Source organism: Tachysurus vachellii, chromosome 24 (assembly GCF_030014155.1).
Source record: "Tachysurus vachellii isolate PV-2020 chromosome 24, HZAU_Pvac_v1, whole genome shotgun sequence".
Lineage (NCBI taxonomy): Eukaryota > Metazoa > Chordata > Actinopteri > Siluriformes > Bagridae > Tachysurus > Tachysurus vachellii.
Window position 1 is genome coordinate 8,063,749 of NC_083483.1, and position 26,826 is coordinate 8,090,574.

The following is a 26,826-nucleotide window of genomic DNA, read 5'->3' on the forward strand; positions in this document are numbered from 1 at the left end:
ATGTAGATAAAATGTGTTGTTCTGTTCGAAAGGTCCCGTGAGTCTTTATTGGGCTTTGTATAGTGATTAAAAGAAGAAATATGATGATATGAGCTAATAATCAGCAGTTAAACTGTACTTCCCTATTATTGAGTATGTATCAGGGCCAACCCATTGCCACTTTTTTTTATTTTGTATTATTATTATTTTTTTTTTGAATAAAATGTTTTGTGGATAAAGCTTCTTATAAAAGAGTGAATGATTTTGGAACACTTTAATTAATCCATTTACAAAAATCTAATCTTGCATTCATGATATCAGTAAAAACCTGATTTTTTTTTTTTTTCAACCACTAATTTATTTAAAAAAAAAAAAAAAAAAAAGAAAGAAAGAAAGAAAGAAGACTGGCCAGCCTCTTCATCAACAGTTTTGGCTCACTTCTGGTTAAAAGCCTGATGTCTTAAATAAATCCTATTAAGTTTGTCAATTAGATTCCACGAAAGAATCCAGACAAGCGAAACGGATGCAATTACCAACAGCCGGAGATACTACCATAAGCAGGATACATTTCATCCTCCCAAAGCCACAAGATTAGGATTATTGTCCACATGTTTACTGGTTTCTGTGATTAATGGTTCCACGTTGATGGCTTGTTCTAGTTAGCGGCGTCAGTCCCTTTGGTCTCCACATACTCCATAGCTTTTTGCTTGACCGCTTGGACGCTCTCTGGTGTGCCGTGTATCTTCTCGTAGTCCAGGTAGCGCTTGAAGAAGAACTTAACCTTTTTCACCGATACACTCAGGTGGACCACGCGATCAAACAGGGCCCTATAGAGGAGGAAAAGGATTTTATTCAGATTTTATTCCAGAGCCAGATTATATCGTATATCCAATTGACAGAAATGTAACCTGAATTTCAGTTATGATGAAGTGAAAAATGAAGATCTGATGAGTCTGTGTTACCTGGGCATTTTGAACTGATAACCAGCATCTTAACTGTATTAACCCAGGAAATTATTGAATAATTCATTATGCAAGAACTCGTCTTATCGTCGCTGTCGGGCGGAAACCTCGTATGTCCAAATTTGGTCAATTTCATATGTTTTTTACATATCGATGCTATTGGTCAGTCCCCACGTGGGTCTGTTATTTTTACAAGTTATTAACCAATCTAAAGTCTTGAAAATAGCTTGAGCGCAAATCTCATAACTCCATTGGACACTTCAACTGTCCACCTCTTCCTCACTCCGCGGGAGAGCTTCGCGTCATATTTCTCCTCAAGAAGAGTCGCAACGAATCAACACGTCTTCTGAGGTAAATGTCTTCAAAACACTGGGCTCAAAGAAAAAAAAATCTTGACCCCCGCTAGTTCTGGTGCTCGTCTGAGGACAGGAATTTAGCGCAAGACAATCCACTGCAACGCGGACTAAACCCTGTGCACTGCAGATAAGGTACAGCGTTTTTTTTAATTTCCTGAAAAATGACGGTTTTGGAGATACGAGGATTCCGCCCAACAGCGACTAATTATTATTTAATGATGCTGTCTCACAGAACTGTATAAACACTAATTAAAAGATTCTATCCACAGAAATGTAGTAACTCTCCGGTCCAATCTAACTCAATAATCCATGTATCAATAACAAACAAAGGCCCAGGTCTGTAATATGTACATCTATGTTACTAGAAAGGACAGATTCAGATAGACCATGTTCTGTTACAGGAGCATGCATTCAGTTGTTAGTCTAGTCCTACGTCTAGCCGGCAGCCCACCTGACGTCGTTCTGTGAGCCGTGCTTCATCATCAGGTCTATGAAGACGGACCACAAGTCTGTGCGTTTGGGGTAGCTGCTCAGGACTTTTTCAAACATGGCCTTGGCTCGCTCTTCGTTCCCGTACTGGAATTCCAACCGAGCAAATTTGACTATCAAGTCCACATCTGTAATGACAAAACGGGTCAATTCTCCTTCTACGGCCAAAACACAGCATTTAAAAAAAAAGGTTGAATATATAACTAAAATGAAATACTGGGAGTTAAAATCAAGCTAGCTTTAGAAAAAATTTGCTCACGCTCTTTATTGGACAGACTCTGCAGCGCCCTCTGGAGGAGAGCATTGGCAGCGTCGCTCTGTCCCTGACGCAGCAAGAAGGAGCCGTAACTTTGCCACACGGCCTTCTCCTGCCTGAAGCGCTTCACCATGTTCTTATAAAGGTGCTCGGCTTCCTGCAAGCATGTTCGGTAAAAATAATGGCTTTCAATTCAATGCGTGATTTAAATCTACGCTGGCTCAGAAAATCTCTACAGAAGAATCTCACCTTGATCTTGTTGGACTTGGTGTAAATATCTGCCAGCTGTTGGTACACAGGTATGGGCTCACAGTACTGAACGGCTCGCTCAAACACTTTTTGAAGGCTCTCTTCAGTACCGTACATGTTCTCCAGGTTGAGCAGAGCGACCCACACGTTCAGCTTCTCCTGCTCCTCCCTACAGAACCCACAAAAATGAAGATTACATGCAACCATTTAACCATATACACAAATGGTAAGAACATCAGAGAGTTCCTAGAGATCTGAATGCCTTTCTGTTTCCCACCATCATCTTGTCCTTCCAATTAACCTTAAAACCAGCATATAAACCAATTTAACAAACTGGGATTTATTTGTGTCCTCAAATGCATATTATCGAGTGACATTTTATTTTTATTTTAATGGCTGGTTCAAGAAAACGATCATTCCATAGAGGGCGAAAAAAAAAAAGTGTCTTTGAAACAATATTTGTATGAATTTCTCTAATGTCTCACTCCACACCGGTGGTAATATGAAGCTCATATGAAAACTAAACACTCAGGACTTTAAGAATCTGTAGTTTCTATAAGTATTATAGTTTTTTTTTTAATCTAGCCTACTAGAGGAAATATATTCATAGAAAAGATCCCAAAAAACAAACAAACAAAAACATTTTTTTCCCCCCACACAAATGTTTCTGTCTTCAATATAAATGATGGTATAAAATCCACTTCTGCTCTCTGCGGTTCCCCAAGAGCTTTGTAACGTTTATCCCACCAGAGGTAAAAACATCTGTATTGGCAGGATCAATAATTTTGGTAAATATCAATCCACATTCCGCACTTCAGCTTCTCATCAAATTTTCTGTCCAATTAAACACTCTCAAGAGTATGAGATGTCCCGCCCCCAGCGTTATAAATATCGCCTTGTCGTTGTTGAGGGATAAGCATTTAAATTTGGTTGAAAATGAAACGTCTTGAATTCTTTCACTAAAGACAGATTTATCGTTATCCCTCAGGGTCACGTCTGTGGTCGAGTATGGCTTAACCCGGGCTGTCAGATCATCTAAAAGCTATCGGATATTTTAAAAGTGGGCGGAGCCAATTGACGTTCCACCCTGACTTGAACTGACATCAACACAAAAGAACTTCACAGGGTCTTTAATACCAACACTAGCTGGTTCTATTCTGAGTGACGCACCTAAAGGAGATGGTTTTGAGGGCTCTCTCGGCTACAGCTCGCGCCTGCTCGATCTGTGTGGCCTGTAGCTGGAACGCCATGTACTGTAGCCAGAGCAGAGACGAGTCTGGTGACGAGAGCAGCAGCCGCTCGAAAGCCTCCGCGCTCTCCGGTCGCGCCGAGGGCTCCATGAGCTCCGCCTCACGTTTGCTGAGCTTCAGCTCCGCTTCCTTCCGTTCCAGCTTCGCCTCCTGCCGGGACTTCTTGGTAGTCTGGGGAAGAGAAAATGAAATAGTTGAGAATAAACAGAACGATGATGAGATGATTGAGTTGTGGAACTGACTAGATGTTAGTGTGTATGTGGGAGAGAGAGACCTTGCTGTCTTCCTGCTCGTCATCGCTGGACTCGTACACGTTTTGGGCCGAAGTTACAGGTTTGAGAGAACTCAGCGCTACGTCCCAGGAGAAATCAGATGCTACCTGTAGCCTGCTTGGCGTTTCTGAAGCCGCAGCTGCACTTTTACCCTTTTTTAAAAATAAATAAATTTAATTAATTTCAAAAAATGAAATAAAACGGTGTCATCAGTCTCAATCATAATTTAGTTAATAAAAAAAACCTACAATCCAACATAGTTACAACATCCAAGGAATCAGATGGTATGAAAAGTTTAAAAGAGCAGAATTCATTATTTTATCTCACTTTTTTCTTTGCTTTGTCCTTTTTCTCTGTGCCCTTTTCTCTAAAATACACCTCGACTCCACTGTCCTGATCTTCAGCTTGCGAGTTCGTCGTCTCTTTTTCCTTCGCCAACTTCTTTTTCTTGCTCTCTGCATCGTTTTCTTCTTTCTTTAGTTTCTTCTGTGGCCCGCCTTCTTTCTGTAGCGATAAATACAAACACAGTCTGGGTGAGAGACCGTCGGTCCGGTCTGGGTGAGAGACCGTCGGTCCGGTCTGGGTGAGAGACCGTCGGTCCGGTCTGGGTGAGAGACACCGTCGGTCCGGTCTGGGTGAGAGACACCGTCGGTCCGGTCTGGGTGAGAGACACCGTCGGTCCGGTCTGGGTGAGAGACACCGTCGGTCCGGTCTGGGTGAGAGACACCGTCGGTCTGGGTGAGAGAGACCGTCGGTCTGGGTGAGAGAGACCGTCGGTCTGGGTGAGAGAGACCGTCGGTCTGGGTGAGAGAGACCGTCGGTCTGGGTGAGAGACAGTCGGTCTGGGTGAGAGACAGTCGGTCTGGGTGAGAGACCCCGTCGGTCTGGGTGAGAGAGACCGTCGGTCTGGGTGAGAGAGACCGTCGGTCTGGGTGAGAGAGACCGTCGGTCTGGGTGAGAGAGACCGTCGGTCTGGGTGAGAGAGACCGTCGGTCTGGGTGAGAGAGACCGTCGGTCTGGGTGAGAGAGACCGTCGGTCTGGGTGAGAGAGACCGTCGGTCTGGGTGAGAGAGACCGTCGGTCTGGGTGAGAGAGACCGTCGGTCTGGGTGAGAGAGACCGTCGGTCTGGGTGAGAGAGACCGTCGGTCTGGGTGAGAGACCGTCGGTCTGGGTGAGAGACACCGTCGGTCTGGGTGAGAGACACCGTCGGTCTGGGTGAGAGACACCGTCGGTCTGGGTGAGAGACACCGTCGGTCTGGGTGAGAGACACCGTCGGTCTGGGTGAGAGACACCGTCGGTCTGGGTGAGAGACACCGTCGGTCTGGGTGAGACACCGTCGGTCTGGGTGAGAGACACCGTCGGTCTGGGTGAGAGACACCGTCGGTCTGGGTGAGAGACACCGTCGGTCTGGGTGAGAGACACCGTCGGTCTGGGTGAGAGACCGTCGGTCTGGGAGAGAGTCCCTGTCGGTCTGGGTGAGAGAGTGCTGGCCATTTTGCAGGAACATCTAAATGTCCGCATATTCATGTTAATTATCAGTCAGTCATGAGGCAGGTCAAGAATGTTCACATCAAATAACACATTTATTTATTTTTCAACAGATTCAATACGTCAAAAATGACAATGAACAAATTAAATTTATATTTACAGTTACGGCATTTGACAGACGTCCTTATCTACTGCTTTAAAGATTCTATCAATGAATACATCAATACTGGTTAATGAGGTCACAGAATAAAAAGATCATCAGTTGAAAAGCACATTTTAGCCATTTGTTTGAATACAGCCGGTGATTCGGTTGTTCAGGTATCTAAATATGCTCAGTTCGGTTCAGTCCACCATCTCCACACCAGAATAGTAGTGTAGATGCGTACCTTTCTCGTACCCTGAGAGATGATGGGAGCTACGAGGGAGCGTGGTGTAGTGCAGGAAGCGATAAGTGCTTCACGGTAAGAGGTCTGTTTTTGGCTTTGTTGGCAAGCATCAGGGTTATAAATCCGATTCGGGTTCGCTACCGGAAACCAGTGGAGGGAGAGCTGCCCTGGGGTGGAGTGGGACAACTTCGGAAGGTCGAATACAAGTCGCACAGCTGCATTCTGGATCAGTTACGGAAGCTCGAATGGTGTTTATTGCCAAAATCTGCCAGGGGCAAGATGCAGTAGCTCGATGTACTAATGAGAAGAGACCGAACGAGTGCCTGAGTAACCTGAGAGGTCGCACCGGAGTACGCAGAAGACCAGACAGTATACGTGACCCCACTGTAAGTATTAACTTAAGTATTAAGAGAAAACAGGCCTTGCTTCCTGTTTGGTCTGATAAGATAAGATATACCTTTATTCGTCCCACAATGGGGAAATTTCTCATACGATACGAACACAGTAGCAGGAAAGAGAGGGGACGGAGAGCGCAGTACAGTGCTGAAGTAACTAAAAGGAACTCTACGTTAAACAGAACACAGTTCAGGTAGACCGAACGTGTTTGTGGGATACTGCACAGGTTTAGTCAACATAACGAGCAGAAAGAGAGGAAATGTGAGTGAGACAGATACAGGAGAGAGCTGATGTGGAGGTGAAGTTAGAGTTGAAGCGTTGGGGGAGACACGTGATATACAACAGAGTCATAGTCGTTATTATTCAGAGTATTTTCACCCCAGGTAATGTGTGTGGAGATGCGTCTGAAACTCCACACGGACAGGAAGGTTCGAGCGAGCTCAGGATGGAGCGAGCTAGCGTTTGGGACGGGTATAAGCACTGTGATGTGTACATTTATGACAGACACACCCACCTGCAGGTTCTCAGCCATCTTGCGCTTCTTTGCAGCGTTCTTCTTGTCGTGCTCCTCCTTGTCCTTTCCCCTCAGGCGCAGTGGGAGCCCGAGGGATTCTGGGAGAATGTCTGGTTTTCCCGTGTCCTCTGGGAGCAAGGAGAGGTCCACGTGACCGGTCTTTGCATCAATGCTGAACATAAACACAAGACATTTAGCAAATATCCTGAATGAGGAAATGTTCACCACAGAATCTGTGACTAATACAGCGTACAGGTTACGGGACGTTATAATAGATCTTCCTACATCGACACGACTTCTATGAATACTGAAGCTTGAATACAATCTCCTGAAGTAAAAGACTAAAGCTATGAATGAACGGCATCACGGTCACATGACTTCTACATCATCACCACTAAACTTTTAACTCTTTCTATCTTTATTTTATAAACATGATCACTGACGAATCACAGATGAATCTGAATGAATGAAATGTTTGAGTTGGAAGTTAGTAAAAGTGAGTTAACAACCGTAGAATAAAGCATGAAAATATTCTGAGCTTGTGTTACAACACCACAGACCTTATTGCACACATTTAACCAAAAACACATTAAAAAAAAAAACAAGCAATGAATTCAGGACGATGTGCAAACATTTCTGTGTTGTAGGGTTGCAATACACTGTCTGTCTCCATGTATCTATGTCTGTCTGTCAGTCTGTCGACCTGTCTTTACGTTTGTATGTCTCTCTCTCCATGTCTGTATGTCTCTCTCTCTCTCCATGTCTGTATGTCTCTCTCTCTCTCTCTCTCTCCATGTCTGTATGTCTCTCTCTCTCTCCATGTCTGTATGTCTCTCTCTCTCCATGTCTGTATGTCTCTCTCTCTCTCTCCATGTCTGTATGTCTCTCTCTCTCTCTCTCCATGTCTGTATATGTCTCTCTCCCTATGTCTGTATATGTCTCTCTCTCTCCATGTCTGTATATGTCTCTCTCTCTCTCCATGTCTGTATATGTCTCTCTCTCTCTCCATGTCTGTATGTCTCTCTCTCTCTCTTTCTCTCTCTCTCTTTCTCTCTCTCCATGTCTGTATATGTCTGTCTCTCTCTCCATGTCTGTATATGTCTCTCTCTCTCTCTCTCTCTCCATGTCTGTATCTCTCTCTCTCTCCCCATGTCTGTATATGTCTCTCACTCTCTCTCCCCATGTCTGTATATGTCTCTCTCTCTCCCTCCATGTCTGTATATGTCTCTCTCTCTCTCCATGTCTGTATGTCTCTCTCTCTCTCCCTCCATGTCTGTATATGTCGCTCTCTCTCTCTCCATGTCTGTATATGTCTCTCACTCTCTCTCTCTCTCTCCACGTCTGTATGTCTCTCTCTCTCTCTCTCCATGTCTGTATGTCACTCTCTCTCTCCATGTCTGTATGTCTCTCTCTCTCTCTCCGTGTCTGTATATGTCTCTCTCTCTCTCCATGTCTGTATCTCTCTCTCTCTCTCTCTCTCTCTCTCTCCATGTCTGTATCTCTCTCTCTCCATGTCTGTATCTGTATTTCTCTCTCTCTCTCTCTCTCTCTCCATGTCTGTATGTCTCTCTCTCTCTCTCTCTCTCTCTCTCTCTCTATGTCTGTATCTCTCTCTCTCTCTCCATGTCTGTATATGTCTCTCTCTCTCTCCATGTCTGTATCTCTCTCTCTCTCTCTCTCTCTCCATGTCTGTATATGTCTCTCTCTCTCTCCATGTCTGTATCTCTCTCTCTCTCTCTCTCTCTCTCTCTCCATGTCTGTATCTCTCTCTCTCCATGTCTGTATCTGTATCTCTCTCTCTCTCTCTCTCTCTCCATGTCTGTATATGTCTCTCTCTCTCTCCATGTCTGTATATGTCTCTCTCTCTCTCTCTCTCTCCATGTCTGTATCTCTCTCTCTCTCTCTCCCCATGTCTGTATATGTCTCTCTCTCTCCATGTCTGTATATGTCTCTCTCTCTCTCTCTCTCTCTCTCTCTCCATGTCTGTATATGTCTCTCTCTCTCTCCATGTCTGTATCTCTCTCTCTCTCTCTCTCTCCATGTCTGTATCTGTATCTCTCTCTCTCTCTCTCTCCATGTCTGTATATGTCTCTCTCTCTCTCCATGTCTGTATATGTCTCTCTCTCTCTCTCTCTCTCTCTCTCCATGTCTGTATGTCTCTCTCTCTCTCTCTCCATGTCTGTATATGTCTCTCTCTCTCTCTCCATGTCTGTATATGTCTCTCTCTCTCTCTCCATGTATGTATGTCTCTCTCTCTCTCTCTCCATGTCTGTATGTCTGTCTCTCTCTCTGTCTCTCTCTCTCTCTCTCCATGTCTGTATGTCACTCTCTCTCTCCATGTCTGTATGTCACTCTCTCTCTCTCCATGTCTGTATATGTCTCTCTCTCTCTCTCTCTCTCTCTCTCTCTCTCTCTCTCTCTCTCTCTCTCCATGTCTGTATCTCTCTCTCTCTCTCTCTCTCTCTCTCTCCATGTCTGTATCTCTCTCTCTCTCTCTCTCTCTCCATGTCTGTATCTCTCTCTCTCTCTCTCCATGTCTGTATCTCTCTCTCTCTCCATGTCTGTATATGTCTCTCTCTCTCTCCATGTCTGTATATGTCACTCTCTCTCTCCATGTCTGTATATGTCTCTCTCTCTCTCTCTCCATGTCTGTATCTCTCTCTCAATGTCTGTATATGTCTCTCACTCTCCATGTCTGTATATGTCTCTCTCTCTCTCTCTCTCTCTCTCTCTCTCCATGTCTGTCTCCAAAAAAGAAAGAAAGAATGAATGAAGGAAAGAAAGAAAACCAAAACAAGGTACTAAAAAGTAAGAAAGAAAGGAATTGTCTACCTGTCTGTCTATCTAGTCATGCTGATGGCACATCCTCCAGAGTAACTCTACCATCACAGCCGATATGAAACGGTGCTCTGGGAAATGACTAAACCTCGGATCTAATATATTCGAGCCGTGTCACGCAGCGTTCCAGGTTAGACAGAGAGCGCACATTAGAAAATAAAAATGATTCTACAACAGAACGTGCACAAGACTGAAGGTCTCAGGTAAAGGTTCGAGTGTGTAGGAAGAATAAGAGAAGATCGAACAAATAGAAGATGAGAAAAACTGCCATCAGAGCAACATTTATAAGTGATGAGGAAATTTTGGTTTACAGGAAGCCAGCATGCAGAGTGTGAAGCAGAGACGTAAACGCTGCCAAGGCTGAGTGTTAGTGAGAAGACGACATGCTGAGTCCTGATCGATTCGGAGCAAATGGAGGGAGTTAGAGCTGATGCCAGTGTGGAGGAAGCTGCAGTAATCACTGGAAAAATGGATGAAAACCAAAAAAAAAAAAAAAAAACACTTAATGGGTGGTAAGGTCTAAGATGATGAGCGGGTTGTGAAGAAGAGGGAGGGAGCGTTAGGAAGTTTGTCAGGTTTTGATTTCTGACCAAACATCACACGAGAAAATTGTATATTATTTTAGATTTTATATACACTTTTCTTTGTTTTTTTTTTTTATAAGCCTGACAACTTAAGACAACATTAACACTGACGGCTACCTATAAACGATTAAAAGACCCATTATGGAATAATCTGCAGTCTTACTGGAGAACTTTGGTGGTCAGCAGTGCATTCTGGGAGACGTGCTGCGGGAACACATCGGAGTCGACTGCAAAGTAGTTTGTGGCGTGTTGGAACAGGACTCTTCCTGTGACTGATCTGGATAACCTTTGACCCATAAACAAAAAAAAAAAATAAATGAGCTCTTACGCCACCGTAGAGGATCTGATGTAAGACAGGACCAAAATCAACCAGATCATAAATAAGATCTTTAGTACCTCACGAAGATGCCCTTTTCTCCAACGTTCTTTACATAACCTCGGATGATCTGACCCTCCTGGAGCTCTGAGACGGAGCCGACGTCCACGTCTTTCACCTTCAAAGCTTTTCCGGTGCGGATCCTGCGTAGATTTAGCCAATACACTCGACATGAAAAACCGACATGTTCTGTATGTTTCTGTATCACAACACAATAAAGAGCGTAACCGTGTTTCACTTGTGTTTGTGCTGGTGTCTTAACACAAGGTCTGGATCAGTGACTACTGCAACACAGCAGCTTTTAAACTGTGTCCGAATTTTACAGACATTTTTAAATTCATTAAAGAAATCTTGAATATTGGCAGGAAAATTATTTCATAAACACTATTCGAATGTGTACGAAGAGTTTAAAAATATAATAATATATTAAAAATATATTTATACTTCTATATTTAAAAACACGAACAAATGAATAACAAATAAATGTTAACAAATATATGTAACTTTAATGATGGCAAATAAATAAATAAAATACAATAAAAAAAATGAAGAGATATAAATAGATAAATAAGAATAATATGTAAACAAAAAACAACAAACAAACAAAAAAAAAAAACAAAACAAATAAATAAATAATCAAATAAAAATAATAAAAGATTTAAAAAAACAAAAACAAAAAAAAAAACAAAAAAAAAAAAAAACAAAACTTTTAAACCACTTTAAGACTGCTGTAACGTACCTGGACATACGCAGAGACAACTGGAACTTTCCGCCTTCTTCACCAACAACGCAGCATCTGAAGACACAAATAAATAAATAAAAAATACTTAAAAGTAAATTTAAAAAAAAAAAAAAATTCTATAATAATTTTATAATAATAATATTATATATACAAAAAAAAAAATTATATATAAACAACGAATGACTCCATCTTTTTTGTCTTTATTTATTGTGCATTTGGTGCATGTTGTCTTTTTTTTTTTTTTTTTTTAAGTTCACTCAGTTTTTCTGTTGTGTGATCTAGTTTTAATCCACAAACACTAAAATTCATACCTGACCATCTGGCCTTCTTTGTACTGCTCAAACGGAGCGTCCACGTACTCGTCTGATAAATCGGTGATACGTGCCATGCCGAAATTCCCGAACGGCAGATTCAGAATCAAGCCCACGTGGGGGATTTTTTTCCACACCATACCCATGGTAACGACCCCCTTCTCGAGAGTGTGCGTCCCTATGGAAACACAGGACACGGGAGATCACACCAGGAAGCCACTCACTGTGCGTCATGATCCCAGCAGTGTGTGTGTGTGTGTGTGTGTGTGTGTGTGTGTATTATAGTACATGACTCAGCAAAGTAAAAGAGCACACTGGGAAAGTCGCGCTGGCGTTGGCCGACAGAGCGGAAAACTGTGGATCCAAAATCAATTGCCTTCTTTTTTTTATTTATTTTTTTATTTATTTATTTTGAGTATCCGCTACTGCAACGTCAGCTGTACCTAAGACTCAAACTGCATTCTGCTATTACTGTGTGAGAGCATAAGATAACGATTTCTCTTTTTAAAAGCACATCATGTTTTATTAACAACGCTAATCCTTTAAAAGGGATCTGACTGTAAATGTTACCTGTAAAGGAAAGTTTGAGCTGGTTTGGCTTTTTGGGGTTGATCGTGACGACCTTAGCGGAGACGCACTGGCCGTGTTTGTAGAGCTTTTGTGGATGCTTTGCCTCCTGGGAAAGAAAGCAGTAAAGAAAGTAAAAATACGGCGCAAATCTGTTTTTTAACCACAAATGGAGTCCAGACACAGAATATTCTAAACAATGTGCAAATTCAGCTCTTCGTAACAAATCGGATTATCGCTGCGGCTCCGTTCGTTAGACGAAACATGCCTGCAAATTACAACCACAATTCAGCTGAAGCAAGAATTAGAACTTACGACTTAAACAATGCTGACATACGGAAAAGAAACATCTAAGTAATACTGTGTGCTTCTTAATAATCAGTGATAAACAGCTACAGATACCAGAGAGGCTGGTTCGACTATTTATTTATTTATTCATTTATTTATTTTTTTAAGATCTTTATTTTTCAGGAGTCTCCAGACCCGACACCGAACGATACGACAATTAAAATCTATCTATATACTGTAGATATCTATAAAAATCGATATCAATCTAGTCAGAACATGTTTACTCACTTTAGGTTTAGTGATCATAGCCAGCAAGTCCACAAATCCAAAAATGTTCGGAAACACGGCAACCTCGAGACACTTTGACTTCTGAACGTACTGTACCAAAGAAACACATGTTTAAAACAAACAATAATATTTTTATATCTATATAATATATCACATTAACACAAACGTCCTGCTTACTTTAGATACATAGCACATGACCTCCTGTCCAGATTTAAAGCTCTGTGGGTCAGGCTTGTTCTCCAGTGACGCTGCAGGTATGCTATCGTCCAGTTTACTGAAAGAAAGCTGTATTAATGTAATGAAATTGGTACAGAAACCATGGGATGGTGTTAACTTTGTGTTCTGTACCTGGGGAGAAGCGTGAGCTCAGGCTGAGAGAAGACAAAGTTGGGGTGGCTGATGGGGAGAAACCTGTAGAGCAAAAAACAAGCAAGTGATCATTGTTTTCATTCAGACATCCATCTATCCAAGGGAGGGTCTGAGGAGCCTGAAGTCTATCCCAGGGGACTCGGGATACAAGGTACAATTATGCACAAACTAACACACAATGTAAAGAAGCCAAACAGCCTACAATTGGACGCCTTTGGGACAGAGGATGTAAGGCGGAGAACCCAGAGAAAACCCCCGAAGCACAGGGAGAACATCACAGGATGGAGGAGGGAAGCAAAACCCCATCGCGGAGGTGAGAGGTTAACCACCGTGTACCCATAATCGGCATAAAACAAACAAACAAACAAACAAACAAACAAACAAACAAACGCCTTACCTGTGGTTGTGGATGTCACGAGCACCAATGACCCTGCCCTTAACTTCAGCCCCGACCTTCAGGGACGACGTGGGGAATCCTCCAACTTTGGGCGATTCACTGATCTGAGAAACATGCACGCTGCCCGTGACTCCATCCGGCAAAGTTACGAGTACACACAGAGGTTTTATGGTCTTAATCTTTGCCGTCACAAAGTCCCCGGGCTTGTATTTGTGCACTCCGCCTCGGTTCCGAGAAGCGCTGCTTTTGGCTTGTTTAACCACGAGGGCTCGTCCACCCAGATGTTCACAGCACGGGTCGGTTACGCTCACGGTTACGTTACGACCCACGGTCAGCTTTTCTGAATCAGAGCTGAACGTTTCGTTTAAGTGGTCGGATGTCAAAATCACAGTCAGGTGACCGGTGTTGCCCAATGAGATTACGGCAAAGTCTTTGTCCATGTACTGGACTGTAGCGGTGTGCTGGGAGTCAGCTGTTAACTGTAACAGAAAACAGAATACAAGTTTAAAACTATATATTAGTATGTAATGTATCATCTATGGTGAAAAAACAAACAATCACCATAGACGGAAAACCTGCTTTGATCTATCCATCTAGTCTAATACCCCATGACATGACTCCTGCCTGAGCCTGCCTGCACTCATACACCTAAACTAATACCCGAGGGCATACGATCTCCCAGAAAACAAGTCTCTGCCTCAACTATTTCTTACTTTCTTCTACATGACAAATATAAACATAAAAAAAAGATTCAATTAGACTAAAAGAACCTCGTCTACCTGCCGTTTTAAATCCTCAAATCAAAGCCTGCATATCTTTTTATTTGCCATTTCATTTCTAGAAATCAAGCATACAGTATATCTGTTAAAGCGACTGTTTGTAACTTTTAAAGGTTCTTCCTAAACCTGAACAATCACTTCCAGTTACAGCTACTTTTGAAAAACTATGCTTTGCAAAATCATGCCTGCAATTGGTCTCACTCATTTTTTCATTTTAGGTTTTAGTTTACATTTTTCTGGTCCCGAAATAAGTAGCACACAATTTTAAACAGAGCTGTTCGGCTGCACGCTAATTCTTAAAAACACACGGTTCAAGACATGCATAGCTTCACCAAAAAAAGGATGAGAATAAACTAATTTTTATTTTCTTTAATGTAGCAGAAGCCTTATAGCAGAAAAGTCATACTGCCGCTTTAAGATGATCATCTGCTGCAAAACAACTAGACACAAGCCTGCTTTAATACACAAAATCGACCTAGAAACAGACCTGGTTTAGTAATTAACAAGGTAAAGATTTGTTTCTGTTTCTACTCACCTTTTTCTTCTTCACCGTGAGATCAGGCAGAAGGGACACATGGACTTCAGAGGTCAAAAAGTCAACGTGAAGCACTACAGCGGTGACCTGATTGCCTGGAGTGGTGTTGACATCTACAACGGTCCCAACATCCACGAACGAATTGTTAGTCAAAGCTTTGAGGTCAGAGTGAACGTATGCACGGTGTGTCTTAGCTGACATACTGACCTGCTACGTGGTATTTGGAGGCCAGCACTGTGGCGTAGCTGAGCTGATCTGAGGTCAGGACGACCGAGCCGTCCTCTCGTGTCACGTCCACGGTCATCTTCAGTTTATCCCCGAGCGAAACAGACGAGAGCTGCTGCAGCAAGTCCGAGTCGCCTGGGAGGAGAAGAAGAGAGAGACATCCGAATGCTATACAGTCGACTCAAATGTGCTCTCATATGCTTTTTTTTTAAGACTTTAAAGATTCTTTTAAACATAAAAATTAGGAACCTGTGCTCATATTATGGATCATCTCTCTAAAAAGCATAACCTGAACAAGTACATTTCAGCTCAGTGTCATTTTTCTCCAACAAAAATGCTGTACGATGGCAGCTTAGTGGACCTGGGATTCGAACTCACAACCATCTGGTTGGTAATCCAACACTTTAACCACTAAGCTACCTTAGCACTTAGCTAAATATGAAAAGTTTAAACAAGAGGTTTGTAGGATTTTTATTACTTTCCATGAAACACAAGCTAAACTCATGATTAGCAAATTCTGTATACATTTGATCTCTTCCAGAAGACTATAAGTGTAGGATCTGATGATCCAAACTAACTGAACATGATCTACTGCAGTATTTATTTCCCTTCACTTTTATTCACTCGTCTCTTACCTCTCGAGGTCATCGCGTCGTACACGGACGTTCTTTCGCTCTGACCCTGGATCAGTCTGGCCTTGGCGTCGTTCTCTGACCAGCTCACGTCCGACACCTTCAGGCTGATCAAAAACCGACGTTTCTCCTCATCCAAGTTGGTCACCTTGGCTAATACCGTCTGCCCGACCTCAAACACTCCTGCAGTGTCTGTGACGAACTTATCGCTCATAGTCTAGACAGCAGATTACAACAAAACATCAGGATTCATCTTCACCTTCCGTTTTATTCTGTGGATGTTCTGACTTTCTTCGTTAATCGTGAATTATATATCAGCTTCTTCTGATATGACGGAACGTAAGAACGGTTTCATTTCCAACTAAAAAAAAATAAGAAATAATTCAGAATTAAGTGGAGACTCACAGCTTTGGGTGCGAGGCCAAACAAGCCGTGAGGGAAGTCGACAAAGACGCCGTAGGACATGATGCTCTTCACCCAGCCCAGCATCTCCGTCCCCACCTGCAGCTCTGAGAAGGACGATACCAAGTTTTCTGCCTCTAGAGCCACAATCACAGACGGCTTCTTACTGAGAATCTGTACATCCTGGTTAAAGAACAAATGATAACAGGAAGCGTTTTCCAACATTCTCTTCTAAACTCAAAACATCTACCGACTTTTACTGAGACGCCTACGGAAAAAATATCGAGTCGAACGGCGGTCATGTGACACCAGCTGCATCAGGAAACTCTATAACGATATCTATAGCTAGTTGTGTTTCTATTCAATTGTGAACATTTTGCAAGACAACACAAAACGATGCACTACTTTCAGCCCTCCCTCAGTAAAGGGCTTAAGGGTTAGCTTAGCGAGTTGGAAAAATTAAGCTGAGATAAACGGATCGATCGATAAACAAACATTTAGCAGGATACTCAGCAAGGTTCGTGGTCAATGAGAACGAAACACACACTTCAGGCACCGGGAAGCAGCATAAGGCAGCAAAAACGACCTGAAAGTGAGAAACGCTCTCGAATCGAATGATACCGAATCATCAAAAAATGAGAAGAGGATTTGAAAAGCCAGGAAAGCTTCAATCCGTCTAGTGCATTTTGCTTCTGAAATTCGATTCCGGCAAATCACGCATTGCTATGGATTTATTTTTATGGGATGACGCACAAAGTCGAAATAGTAAAAAGAGCAGAATTAAAACTTACTCCTGGGCTCGTGTTCATGAAAACTGCTCTTTAATAAGAGAGTTCTCTTAATTAAGAGTTCTTTAATTCTTCAGATTAAACAGAAGATCCTAGTAACGATAAAAGTTATTCATAAAGCATCTTAACCTTTAAAAGAGCTTTTAAGACCAAAAAGTGTTAGGAGAAGTGAGGAGGACATATAAGAGGGTTAGGAATCTCTTTAGCTGAGGAGAAAATGACCTAAAGGTGAAGAGGGAGAGGAAATGGACTGTATACTTTAATAATGATAGTGGGTTAATAAAATGATACAGATTAGATTGTGTAGGGATTATTTGTGTCACTGATCATATTAGAGGTAACATCTCAGACACAGTGCAGAAATGACACATACACACACACACACACGTATATATGTACGCGCTCATATATATATATATATATATATATATATATATATATATATATATACACACATACATACATATACACATACACACACGTACGCGCATATATATATATGCGTACATATATACATGTGTGTATATACACATATACACACACACACGTATATATGTACGCGCGCATATATATATCTATCACACATATACACATATACACACACACACACATACACACACATATGTACGCACGCACGGACGGACAGACGGAAAATACACGAACATCTCCGAAATAGAGCCGAAATACCACAGCGGCAGAAATGATCTAATTTGTCTCTATGACATTTCTGCACTGTGTCAGAGATATTTACATTTATTACATTTATAACATACAGATATTAGAACATCTCTAATAAGATCGGTCATGAACGTAATCCCTACACTATATAGCCTCAAATATCTTAACATAAAGACAAAGTGAAGGTTTATAATAGACCAGATTTTAAGAGCGCTTCTAATTTTTTTTATTGGACAACCAATCACAGTCTTCAAACGAATGCGTCATACCCAGTAAAAGGTTAAGCCCCGCCCCCTGTCTAAGATAAAAGTGTTTCTATCTTCCTTGTTCAGAGTTGCTCTGAGAATCACTCTTAAGATAAGATTCCTAGTTAGACACTTTTAAGCTAAATTAGGAACAGTCTTACAATCCTTATGAATACGAGTCCAGGAGTGAACAGTAAAGGTTTTAATGCTTCGCTGTTGTTAAGTCTGTAGCTTTATAAGGCAGGGGTTTGATATGTATAATAAAAGGTAAAGAAAAGGTTTCATAGCAACGGTGCCAGAGACGATGCAGGGAATTATGGGATATACACGACAGTACATTATACACGAATGCAGCAAACGTCAAACATCTCTAATTAACTAAAAGAGGATACGATGCTTTCTTTGTCTCGTCTCAGACACACAACGTTCGAGATGGTGTCTCCCTCCTGGAGCGCCGTCCACAGCAGAGAGCAGTTGGACATGTGGTCAGAGAGGTGCGGTGTGGGAAGCAGAGCCGGCATGTCTTCTGGGAGAATAGACACTTCAAGACAAGTCTGGGATTTCTTTTGTACAATCACTTCCACTTTCTGAAGAAGAACAAAGAAAAAGAAGAGAAGTGTAAAAAAAAAAAAAAAAAAAAAAAAAACGAAATCACACGAGTACAGATTTAATGACACTTTATTAAACACGGACCAAGTTTAATCTGTACATTTCATGAGTTTCAATGAAAACTAGAAGAACCTTCTGTGATACTCGACCTTTCCGAATTCAAAGTTGAACTTGACACGCTGGACCTTCTCGATGTCTCTCGCGGTCACTGCTTTAAAGGACAGGAGCAGTTTCTCCTTGTCAGCGTCACACTTAAGCACTTTGGCTTTCACCACCTGTTCAATAGTGCAACAAAAATAAAAATTAAAATGCATTTTTTAAAAACAAATAAATAATTAAAAAAAAAAAAAAAAAAATTAAAGTAAATTTAAATAAATAAAATTAAACAATAAAATAAAAATTTATATAAATAAATAGATAAATAAATAATAATAAATCCAAAACAAATAGTCTTGAAAGTCTGACAAACATTATTCGCAAAATGCAAAATGAAGAAAACAAAAATGCTAAAAATTAAAGCGAACAAATGATTAAAGAATACATTATGTTACATTACAGCCTGATGCTCTGTTCATTTGTGTCACAACTAAATATACAACCAACGAAGTCAATAGTGCTCATAGTGCTCAGAGTCCATAGCGTTTAAATAAACAAACTTCATTCCTCAGAGTTTGGGAATTTTTTCCCCCATTTGTTTGTTCTAGTGCTGTTTACACGTTAACATTGTGTGCTGAATTGTTCAAGTTTACGCATTATCTTTTATTTAGATTCCAGCAACTTTGACAAAATTGCACTTTTACAGCTGGACAGCGAGCAGATTATACAACACTTAAGAACATCTGAGTGTCGTGTAATGCAAAGCCCGGAGACTGACATGTCCAGATTATTACATGATAATGATTGACTGTATGTTTAGAAAAAAAGATGGCGAGTAAAGCAGTAAATCAGTTTTCTAACCTGTCCTATGTAAAAAAGACCCTGTGGGTTGTCGCAGGGCTCCGAGGTCAGCTCGGACGTCGGCACCAGGCCCTTAACCTCGCCTAAAAATCTTACGATGCAACCAAAATCCTTGATGCAGACGATGAAGCCGTGGGAGACGAGCCCCACACGAGCGTCTCTGTACGTCAGGAACACGGGCAGCGGAGACTCCATCAGAGCTTTTTTCCTGCTCAGAGTGATCTTTTTATTTTGGGGGTCCACTGATAAAACCTGGAAACAAACCACAAGCAAGTTTGTGATTTTTCTACCCAAGAACTCATTTGTTCCATGTTTACGTATTAACAGATGTTAAGGATTAGACGATTTGTGGGTAAGGTTTTATTTTCAGAAGGATGTATTTTGTGTCTGTGACTGACGTGACATGAGAAATGACGTGATATTAGTAGGAGAGCGTTCGGATAAGCCGATAGACAGGGACTCACTTTACATTTGATCCTCATGCCTTCCTTGTACTTTTTTTCAGGGTTGGTGAGGATGATGTCCGCCAGGTGAATTCTAGGAACGAGGCCTTTAATGTGGTCTGTGATTTTCACATGCAAGCCGTACTTTTCCAGGCTCAGCACCGTGCCCTGAAAACACACACACGCACACACACACAGATGCACGCACACACACACAGGTAAGAATACGCAGCACTTCTCTTTACACAGTGAGGAATAATGATGATGTGGCAGGTTCAGAGCTCCTCACCTGGACTGTCTGTCCTGCTTTAATATCCTGATAGCTGAAGAAAGGCATTTCGATAACTGCTCTGTAAGACAAGGGCTCAAAGTCAAAATAGATCATCTTTAAACTGTCTTAACAAACACACACACACACCACACACACAGAGGACACAGCGGACACACACACACACACACCACACACACACACACAGTGGACACAGCAGGCGGACACGTACAGCGGACACGCGCAGCGGACACGCAGCGGACACGCAGCGGACACACACAGAGGACACACACAGAGGACGGACACAGCGGACACGCTCAGCGGACACGCTCAGCGGACACGCTCAGCGGACACGCTCAGCGGACACGCTCAGCGGACACGCACACGCACAGCGGACACGCACAGCGGACACGCACAGCGGACACGCACAGCGGACACACACGCACGCACAGCGGACACGCACAGCAGACACACACGCACGCACAGCGGACACGCACAGCGGACACACACGCACACACAGCGGACACGCACGCACGCACAGCGGACACACACAGCGGACACGCACGCACACACAGCGGACACGCACGCACGCACAGCGGACACGCACAGCGGACACGCACAGCGGACACGCACAGCGGACACGCACAGCGGACACGCACAGCGGACACGCACAGCGGACACACATACACACAGTTACTCACTTGCGCAGCGTGGCCATGTAGATCTGCTCCATTGGGCTGTAGTCTAATATTCTCAGTGTGTGTTCAGGCTGAGCGAGGAGTCGGTTTGGGTTAAATTCCCCTTTGGATTCTTTCAGATGGCTTTTCTGCGAGACAGAAAAGACAGAAACTTTGATGCCTCACAGACACACGAAAAGATCTGAACATTTAATGCGTAATGAGTTTCCATGTGCAGACAGTGCAGGACATTTCTACACATTCACTCACATTCCTACAGACCTGCTACGTCAAACAATGTCCAGGAAACTCTGTTATATCGGTCTCATTTTCTGTATATAATGTTTATAAGTGCTAGAAACATTGCACAAGTCTAACATCAGGTCTTGGATCATGGGATGTGGTAGCTCAGTGGTTAAGGTGTTGGGCTACTGATCGGAAGGTCATGGGTTCGAACACCAGGTCCACCAAGCTGCCACTGCTGGGCCCCTGAGCAAGGCCCTTAACCCTCAGTTGTAAGTCACTCTGGATAAGGGTGTCTGCTAAATGCTGTAAATGTAAATGTATCATGAACTGGTCCAGTTTACTACTGCACTGGTTTAACTGGTAAGGACGGGACAGACTCCTGAAGCCTCACAGCACCTAATAGTTACAGGACGCAGAATTGAGATGACATATTTCTGATATTGCGTCATCGGGTAGGCGTGGCCTATTTGATAATCTAACCCTAACCGTAGTTTTTGGTTGTTTATTTGTTTTCTAAAATAAATCTACCTGTATGACTGTTTTGTCCTTCGTAGTATGCTGGTTTTTTTTTGAAAGAAGGTGTTTTTTCCAAGACCTCGGGAAACACGCCCACTTTACGTCGTTGTAACGAAACCCCTGGGATTTACTGACACCTACTCACACCTACTAGCAGCTGCATGTGGGCGGAGCCTGGTGGTGGTGTTACTCACGTGCACGAAGGCCGTGGTCCCGTCCGGCAGCTCCATCATGGCTCCGGATTGGTGGTGTACAGCAGTCATCTTGCAGCCCTTCAGCACCTCCCCTGTTCTCTCATTCGTCACGATGTCTAACATACCGCCCCCTGGTGATAGGAGGTAGCTGCGCAGGGAAAGACCCACCAGACGAGACGACGGGTCCACATACAGGACACGAGCTTTCACCTGAGAGCAAGATTTAAACATTCTGAAAATATTCAATAGTTCACAGAGATTTTGAAAATAATAAAAAAAAGTTTTTTCCGGATTCTTACCTCGTCCCCGACTTTGTACGTGGCCAATTTATCAGGGTCGACGTGCATGAAGTCCACCAGGCCGGTATAATTTGAGAGGAATGTTACGATCAGGCCGTGAGTCGTTACCTGTGTAAAGAAAAGGCAGCAGATTAAACCATGTTCAGACTGATCTGTTAAAGACCTGTTCACTTCACCGCAGAGATTTCATCTGATGCTCTGGGAGACTTCGGGAAAATTAAAAACTACAGTTTTACAGTAAGCTACGTCACATGTATTTACAGTGTATTACACTGGACTTATCTCGGGGAGGATGTGAATTTAGATATGTCGGTCTTTTGAGCCAACAAGGAGGTTTAGTTGGGGAACAAAAATGTAGGAGCTGCCCTAGGAGACACCGTGATGAAGGAATACAAGTGACCACAGTGTGTTACCTAACACACACACACATACACAAACACACACACACACCTCAAACTTTTTTTTTTTTTTTTTTTTAAATAAAATTTGTGGTAAAATAGAATTAGCACATGCCTGGTAATTGATTAATATAATAATAATAATAATAATAATAATAATAATAATAATATTGTTATTATAATAAACAACAACATCCATTCATTCATTCATTTTCTACCGCTTATCCAAACTACCTCGGGTCACGGGGAGCCTGTGCCTATCTCAGGCGTCATCGGGCATCAAGGCAGGATACACCCTGGACGGAGTGCCAACCCATCACAGGGCACACACACACTCTCATTCACTCACACAATCACACACTACGGACAATTTTCCAGAGATGCCAATCAACCTACCATGCATGTCTTTGGACCGGGGGAGGAAACCGGAGTACCCGGAGGAAACCCCGAGGCACGGGGAGAACATGCAAACTCCACACACACAAGGTGGAGGTGGGAATCGAACCCCGACCCTGGAGGTGTGAGGCGAACGTGCTAACCACTAAGCCACCGTGCCCCCCATAAACAACAACAATAATATAAAAATTATTAGAAGTTTTTTTTTCTTCCTGTCATGGCAAAAATACAAGTTTTAAGTCCAGTCTATAAGACTATAAACTGTGCTGCCTCACTGTAGATTATTACATAAATACTGTATTATTATTACGATTATTATTAAGTGTAACGTTATATAGACATGCGGTGGAATGTAGACCAGGCATGTGCTAATTTCCATTTTACAGCAAATCTTATTAAAAAAAAAAAAATAAATAAAAAAAAGCTGTTTTAATGTTTATGCTGTTCAAACATTAGCCCTGTCCTGTTCATCAACTTAGACCAGATTCATAAATAAATAAATAAATAAATAAATAAAGTTCTGTTTTCCTGCTAGGATTTTCTTGTTGCTATGTTGGTTACTTCTGAGCTTATGGAGGCTTTCACACTGGCAGTTTAGTCTGAAACAGAGCAGGATATAATTGAACGCGGCCCGGGAAGGGCAGCGTTGTACTGAACCCCAGACTGCAGGTAGGAGGTGGTGCGAGTTCAGTTGTCTCTGGAATTAAAACGATTCCCATGAACGAGAACACAGCTCGTACTCGGTCGAGACTTATTCTGGATGTAAAGTTACCTGAACGTGTGTTTGAGACGACGACATCATTCATTTCCACAACGAGGTGTAACGAGTACCATAACGTGGAAGAGGAATGTTGTGAGATACAGATACAGAGATATGTGGAGTATTACTGCACAAAACAGCAGCAATAAATAAAAACAATGAACAAACAAAGGTGATCTAGAAGGTGCTAATAATCTCCTGTGTTACCTTCCTGATGCAGACTTGGACCAGCAGCCCAGGTAAGAGGTTACTCAGCGTCCAGCCGTGATTCGTCTCTGCGCAGGTTTGATTAACCACAGTAGGATTGACAGAAAGCCGCACCACCCTTCCCTCGTTCTTCACCTCCTCCAGCTTGGCCGTCACGTACTGACCCACCTTCAGATCTGAGAAACGCGAAACACACACATTTCTCATCGTCTGCTACGATTCCACTTTTACGAGCGTCACAAGATCTTAACAGTTTTTACTGAATTACTTTGTACCTTTTTTTGCTGTGACAGTTTCATCTTTGGGCAGAAAAGCTTTGGTTCCACTCACTCCGATGTCTATCAGGTAACCGTGATCCTCAACGCTCTCCACACAGCCACCGAGAGTCTACAAGCACACAGAAGAATCCGTCCATCACTCTGTCGCTCTCTTTATTCATTCATTCATTCATTCATCTCTCATTTCTCAATACAGTGTGTTTGAAAAACATCAGCATTCTGCAGAACAATCGTCCCGAACACAACGCCTGAGCAACGCAGGACAGAAAGAAGCTGAATGATCTACACTGGCCAAGTCCAGATCTGAACACCAGCGAGAATCTGACGATCCCAAACAATAGCCAAGAAACCTGAAGAACCTGAATAATCCCACACAAAGATGGCAGGAGAAGAGATGAATGATCACACAGACTGTGTGCAGTGGAGCAGAGTGTGTGTGTGTGTGTGTGTGTTACAGACTTCACCGTGAACGCTTCATGGCCTGCTAAAGTCTCTCCACTCTTCTTTTCTCATTTTAACACTCTTCCATTCTCCTCTACTCTCTTTTTTCCTCTTCTCCTCTCTCCACTCCTGACCTTTCTCCGCCATCTCCTCTCCTTTCTCTACTCTCTTCCCTTTTCCTCTTCCTTGCGCTCTCTTCTTTCTCCTCTCCTTTCTCTTCCCTCCCCTCCTGACCTTTCTCTCCTCTTTTCTCTCACTTCTCCTCCCTGTCCTGTCCTTTTCTCCTCTCTGCATTTCTCCATTCTTCTCACAGTCAGCTCTAATTTTCTCTCTCTCTATCTCTTCCTCCTCAGTGCACCAGTAATCGGTTACGCAACACGCATTGATATTTCGTGCATAGGATCATTTCATTGTGTTGATTTGAATAAACCGTCACTTCTCTCGTGTTTACTGTGAAAAATCATGAGCGTCTCTCACCATGCCTGCTTTCAGAGAGCTGGAGTTCAGCTCCTTGTTGACGTCTTTGGGGTTGATGGACAGTCTGAGACAGACAAAGCCCTGCTTGGACAGATCCAGCGTCGTCACCACACATCTGACCAACTGCCCCGGGGTGAGGAGGTGGGCAGGGGACACAAGATCCTGTACACAGAAACCATGGCAACAAAAAAAAAGGAACAGATCCGACTGAGACGGTGCAGCGTCGTATGGATGATTATTGTATGATTAATAATCTGAATTCTGAGTATTAGTCATGACCTGTTTACCTCGAGGTCTGTCCCAGAGTCCAGCGCGCTGCTCAGGATCTTCGTGTAGGCATCAGAAATGCTCGAGATGGGCATGTAGCCTTTCATTCCACTGGGGAGACCGAGCACAACTTCAAAGTTTAAGATCTCCCTCACACAGCCGAGCAGCACCGTGCCCAGCTTCAGATTCTGAAAGAGGAGGAATAAAAAAAAAAAAAAAGATGTAGCGTTGTAGCACAAGGGGATCAAATCTTTCAGAATTTTGTGCAAGCTCAAACCTCATTATTTACATTTACAGCTTAGGAGCGACTGCAACACGTAAACAATTAGTTGGTGGACATTTTCACACAATGTTTAGTCACAGAGACTTGTACAATGATTTGTGCTGCTGCACGTGTCAAGGCGGCCAAGCGACAGCAACGTCCTTTGCGTCGTCAGGGGAAAAAAAAGCACTGCCTGATCAGCTGTTACCTTCATATGCAGGATCTCCGTGCTGGTCGTTGTGTTCAGCTTCAGACCACCTTCAGTTTTCTGCCTTTTGGCTGGATTTTCATCTTCATCCTTTCTCACACCTTTCTTCTTCTTCTTCTTCACTACCGGCTCTCGAGTCTGTAGGGTATAAACGAAAACTACGTTTACACCCGAGCCTTCCATTTTTTGAGACTTCCAAACTGATTTGATTTTTTTTAATGAAAAAAAAAGTTACATTCTGTAATCAAGTCAATAACACGGCTTCACTGCAGCTTCACCGAAGCCTTTACAATCTGATCCTACACCTAAAGATTAATACTAAACTCATAGCTCTAACTTACTAAGTCCTTATAGCTCTGTCATTGTTCTATGTAGCACTCTGGTCCTGGAGAAACGTCTCATTTCACTGTGTACTGTAACAGCTATATATGGATGAAATCACAATAAAAGCTTCTTGACTACTTACGTTTACATTTCTGGCATTTAGCAGACACCTTTACCCAGAATGACTTACAATTTATTTTCATTTATACAACTGAACAATTGAGGGTTAAGGGCCTTGTTCAGGGGCCCAGCAGTGGACCTGGGATTTGAACTCATGACCTTCTGGTCAGTAATCTGATGCCATAACCACTAGGCTACCCAGTCTACTTAGAAGAACAGTTTTTGTAAGTTTCATCATCATCATCATCAACAACATAAACATCATCATCATCAACATCATCTTTAACAACATAAACATCATCATCATCAACAACAACAACAACATAAACATCATCTTCATCTTCATCATCACAAACCTCGAAGAGATTGTCCACTTCCACTCGAAACTTGTTAGTTTTAGCAGTTTTCTGCTCAGATGTTTTCTTCACTGCTCCACCACGAGGGAAATCTTCTTCTGCCGCCATGGTGCTTTAACACAGATGTCTGTACAGACCAAATAAAATCCCTCTTTCAGATGAAACCACAAGGTTTATTACATTACAGCCATCAGATCAGAAGGATCACAAACAGGACATTTTATTTTACTCTGAATTGTTTACAGTTATTTAAAAAGGAGCCCAAAATCTCCACATCGTGTAAACAACATGCTGCTTTACAGCAACGACACAAAAGCACAAAACGATACGTGTTAATAATCACTTACAATCTTAAACCGGATCGTTTTTAATGACTCCTCAAATCTGATCCCACGTTCACAGACTCACATGTTCTTCTCAAAAGCGTGCCATGTTTGTGACCCGGAAACAAACAACCCGAGTCGAGCTAGTAAAAAAAAAA

General features: G+C 42.5%; 1 protein-coding gene across 1 annotated transcript; it reads right to left on the reverse strand.

The window, feature by feature from the left end:
* Positions 1-16: 16 nt before the first annotated feature.
* Positions 17-26,786, reverse strand: pdcd11 (programmed cell death 11). The gene is made up of 36 exons (XM_060860307.1): positions 26,693-26,786; positions 26,346-26,472; positions 25,546-25,683; positions 25,096-25,263; positions 24,809-24,970; positions 23,888-23,999; positions 23,613-23,788; positions 21,852-21,959; positions 21,553-21,762; positions 20,621-20,745; positions 19,941-20,001; positions 19,673-19,819; positions 19,209-19,460; positions 18,401-18,526; positions 18,035-18,229; positions 15,935-16,105; positions 15,533-15,746; positions 14,880-15,032; positions 14,673-14,785; positions 13,359-13,837; positions 12,941-13,003; positions 12,770-12,866; positions 12,593-12,682; positions 12,020-12,125; positions 11,450-11,627; positions 11,136-11,192; positions 10,417-10,539; positions 10,184-10,306; positions 6,599-6,770; positions 4,141-4,317; positions 3,816-3,965; positions 3,462-3,712; positions 2,292-2,460; positions 2,046-2,199; positions 1,749-1,914; positions 17-806 (listed from the first exon to the last, which is right to left on the reverse strand). The coding sequence occupies exons 2-36, from the start codon at positions 26,451-26,453 to the stop codon at positions 635-637; spliced, it is 5,466 nt and encodes a 1,821-aa protein (XP_060716290.1). The 5' UTR covers positions 26,454-26,472; positions 26,693-26,786; the 3' UTR covers positions 17-634.
* Between the last annotated feature and the right edge of the window lie 40 nt (positions 26,787-26,826).

What these genes read in the sequence shown, in the direction of transcription:
- pdcd11 (XM_060860307.1), bottom strand. Translation starts at nt 26,453, where the DNA reads ATGGCGGCAGAAGAAGATTTCCCTCGTGGTGGAGCAGTGAAGAAAACA. An exon ending in CGTACAAAGTCGGGGACGAG is followed by an intron (nt 21,763 to 21,851) that starts GTAAGAATCCGG and finishes TCTTGCTCTCAG; the next exon opens with GTGAAAGCTCGTGTCCTGTA. An exon ending in GAGCTCACGCTTCTCCCCAG is followed by an intron (nt 12,867 to 12,940) that starts GTACAGAACACA and finishes GCTTTCTTTCAG; the next exon opens with TAAACTGGACGATAGCATAC.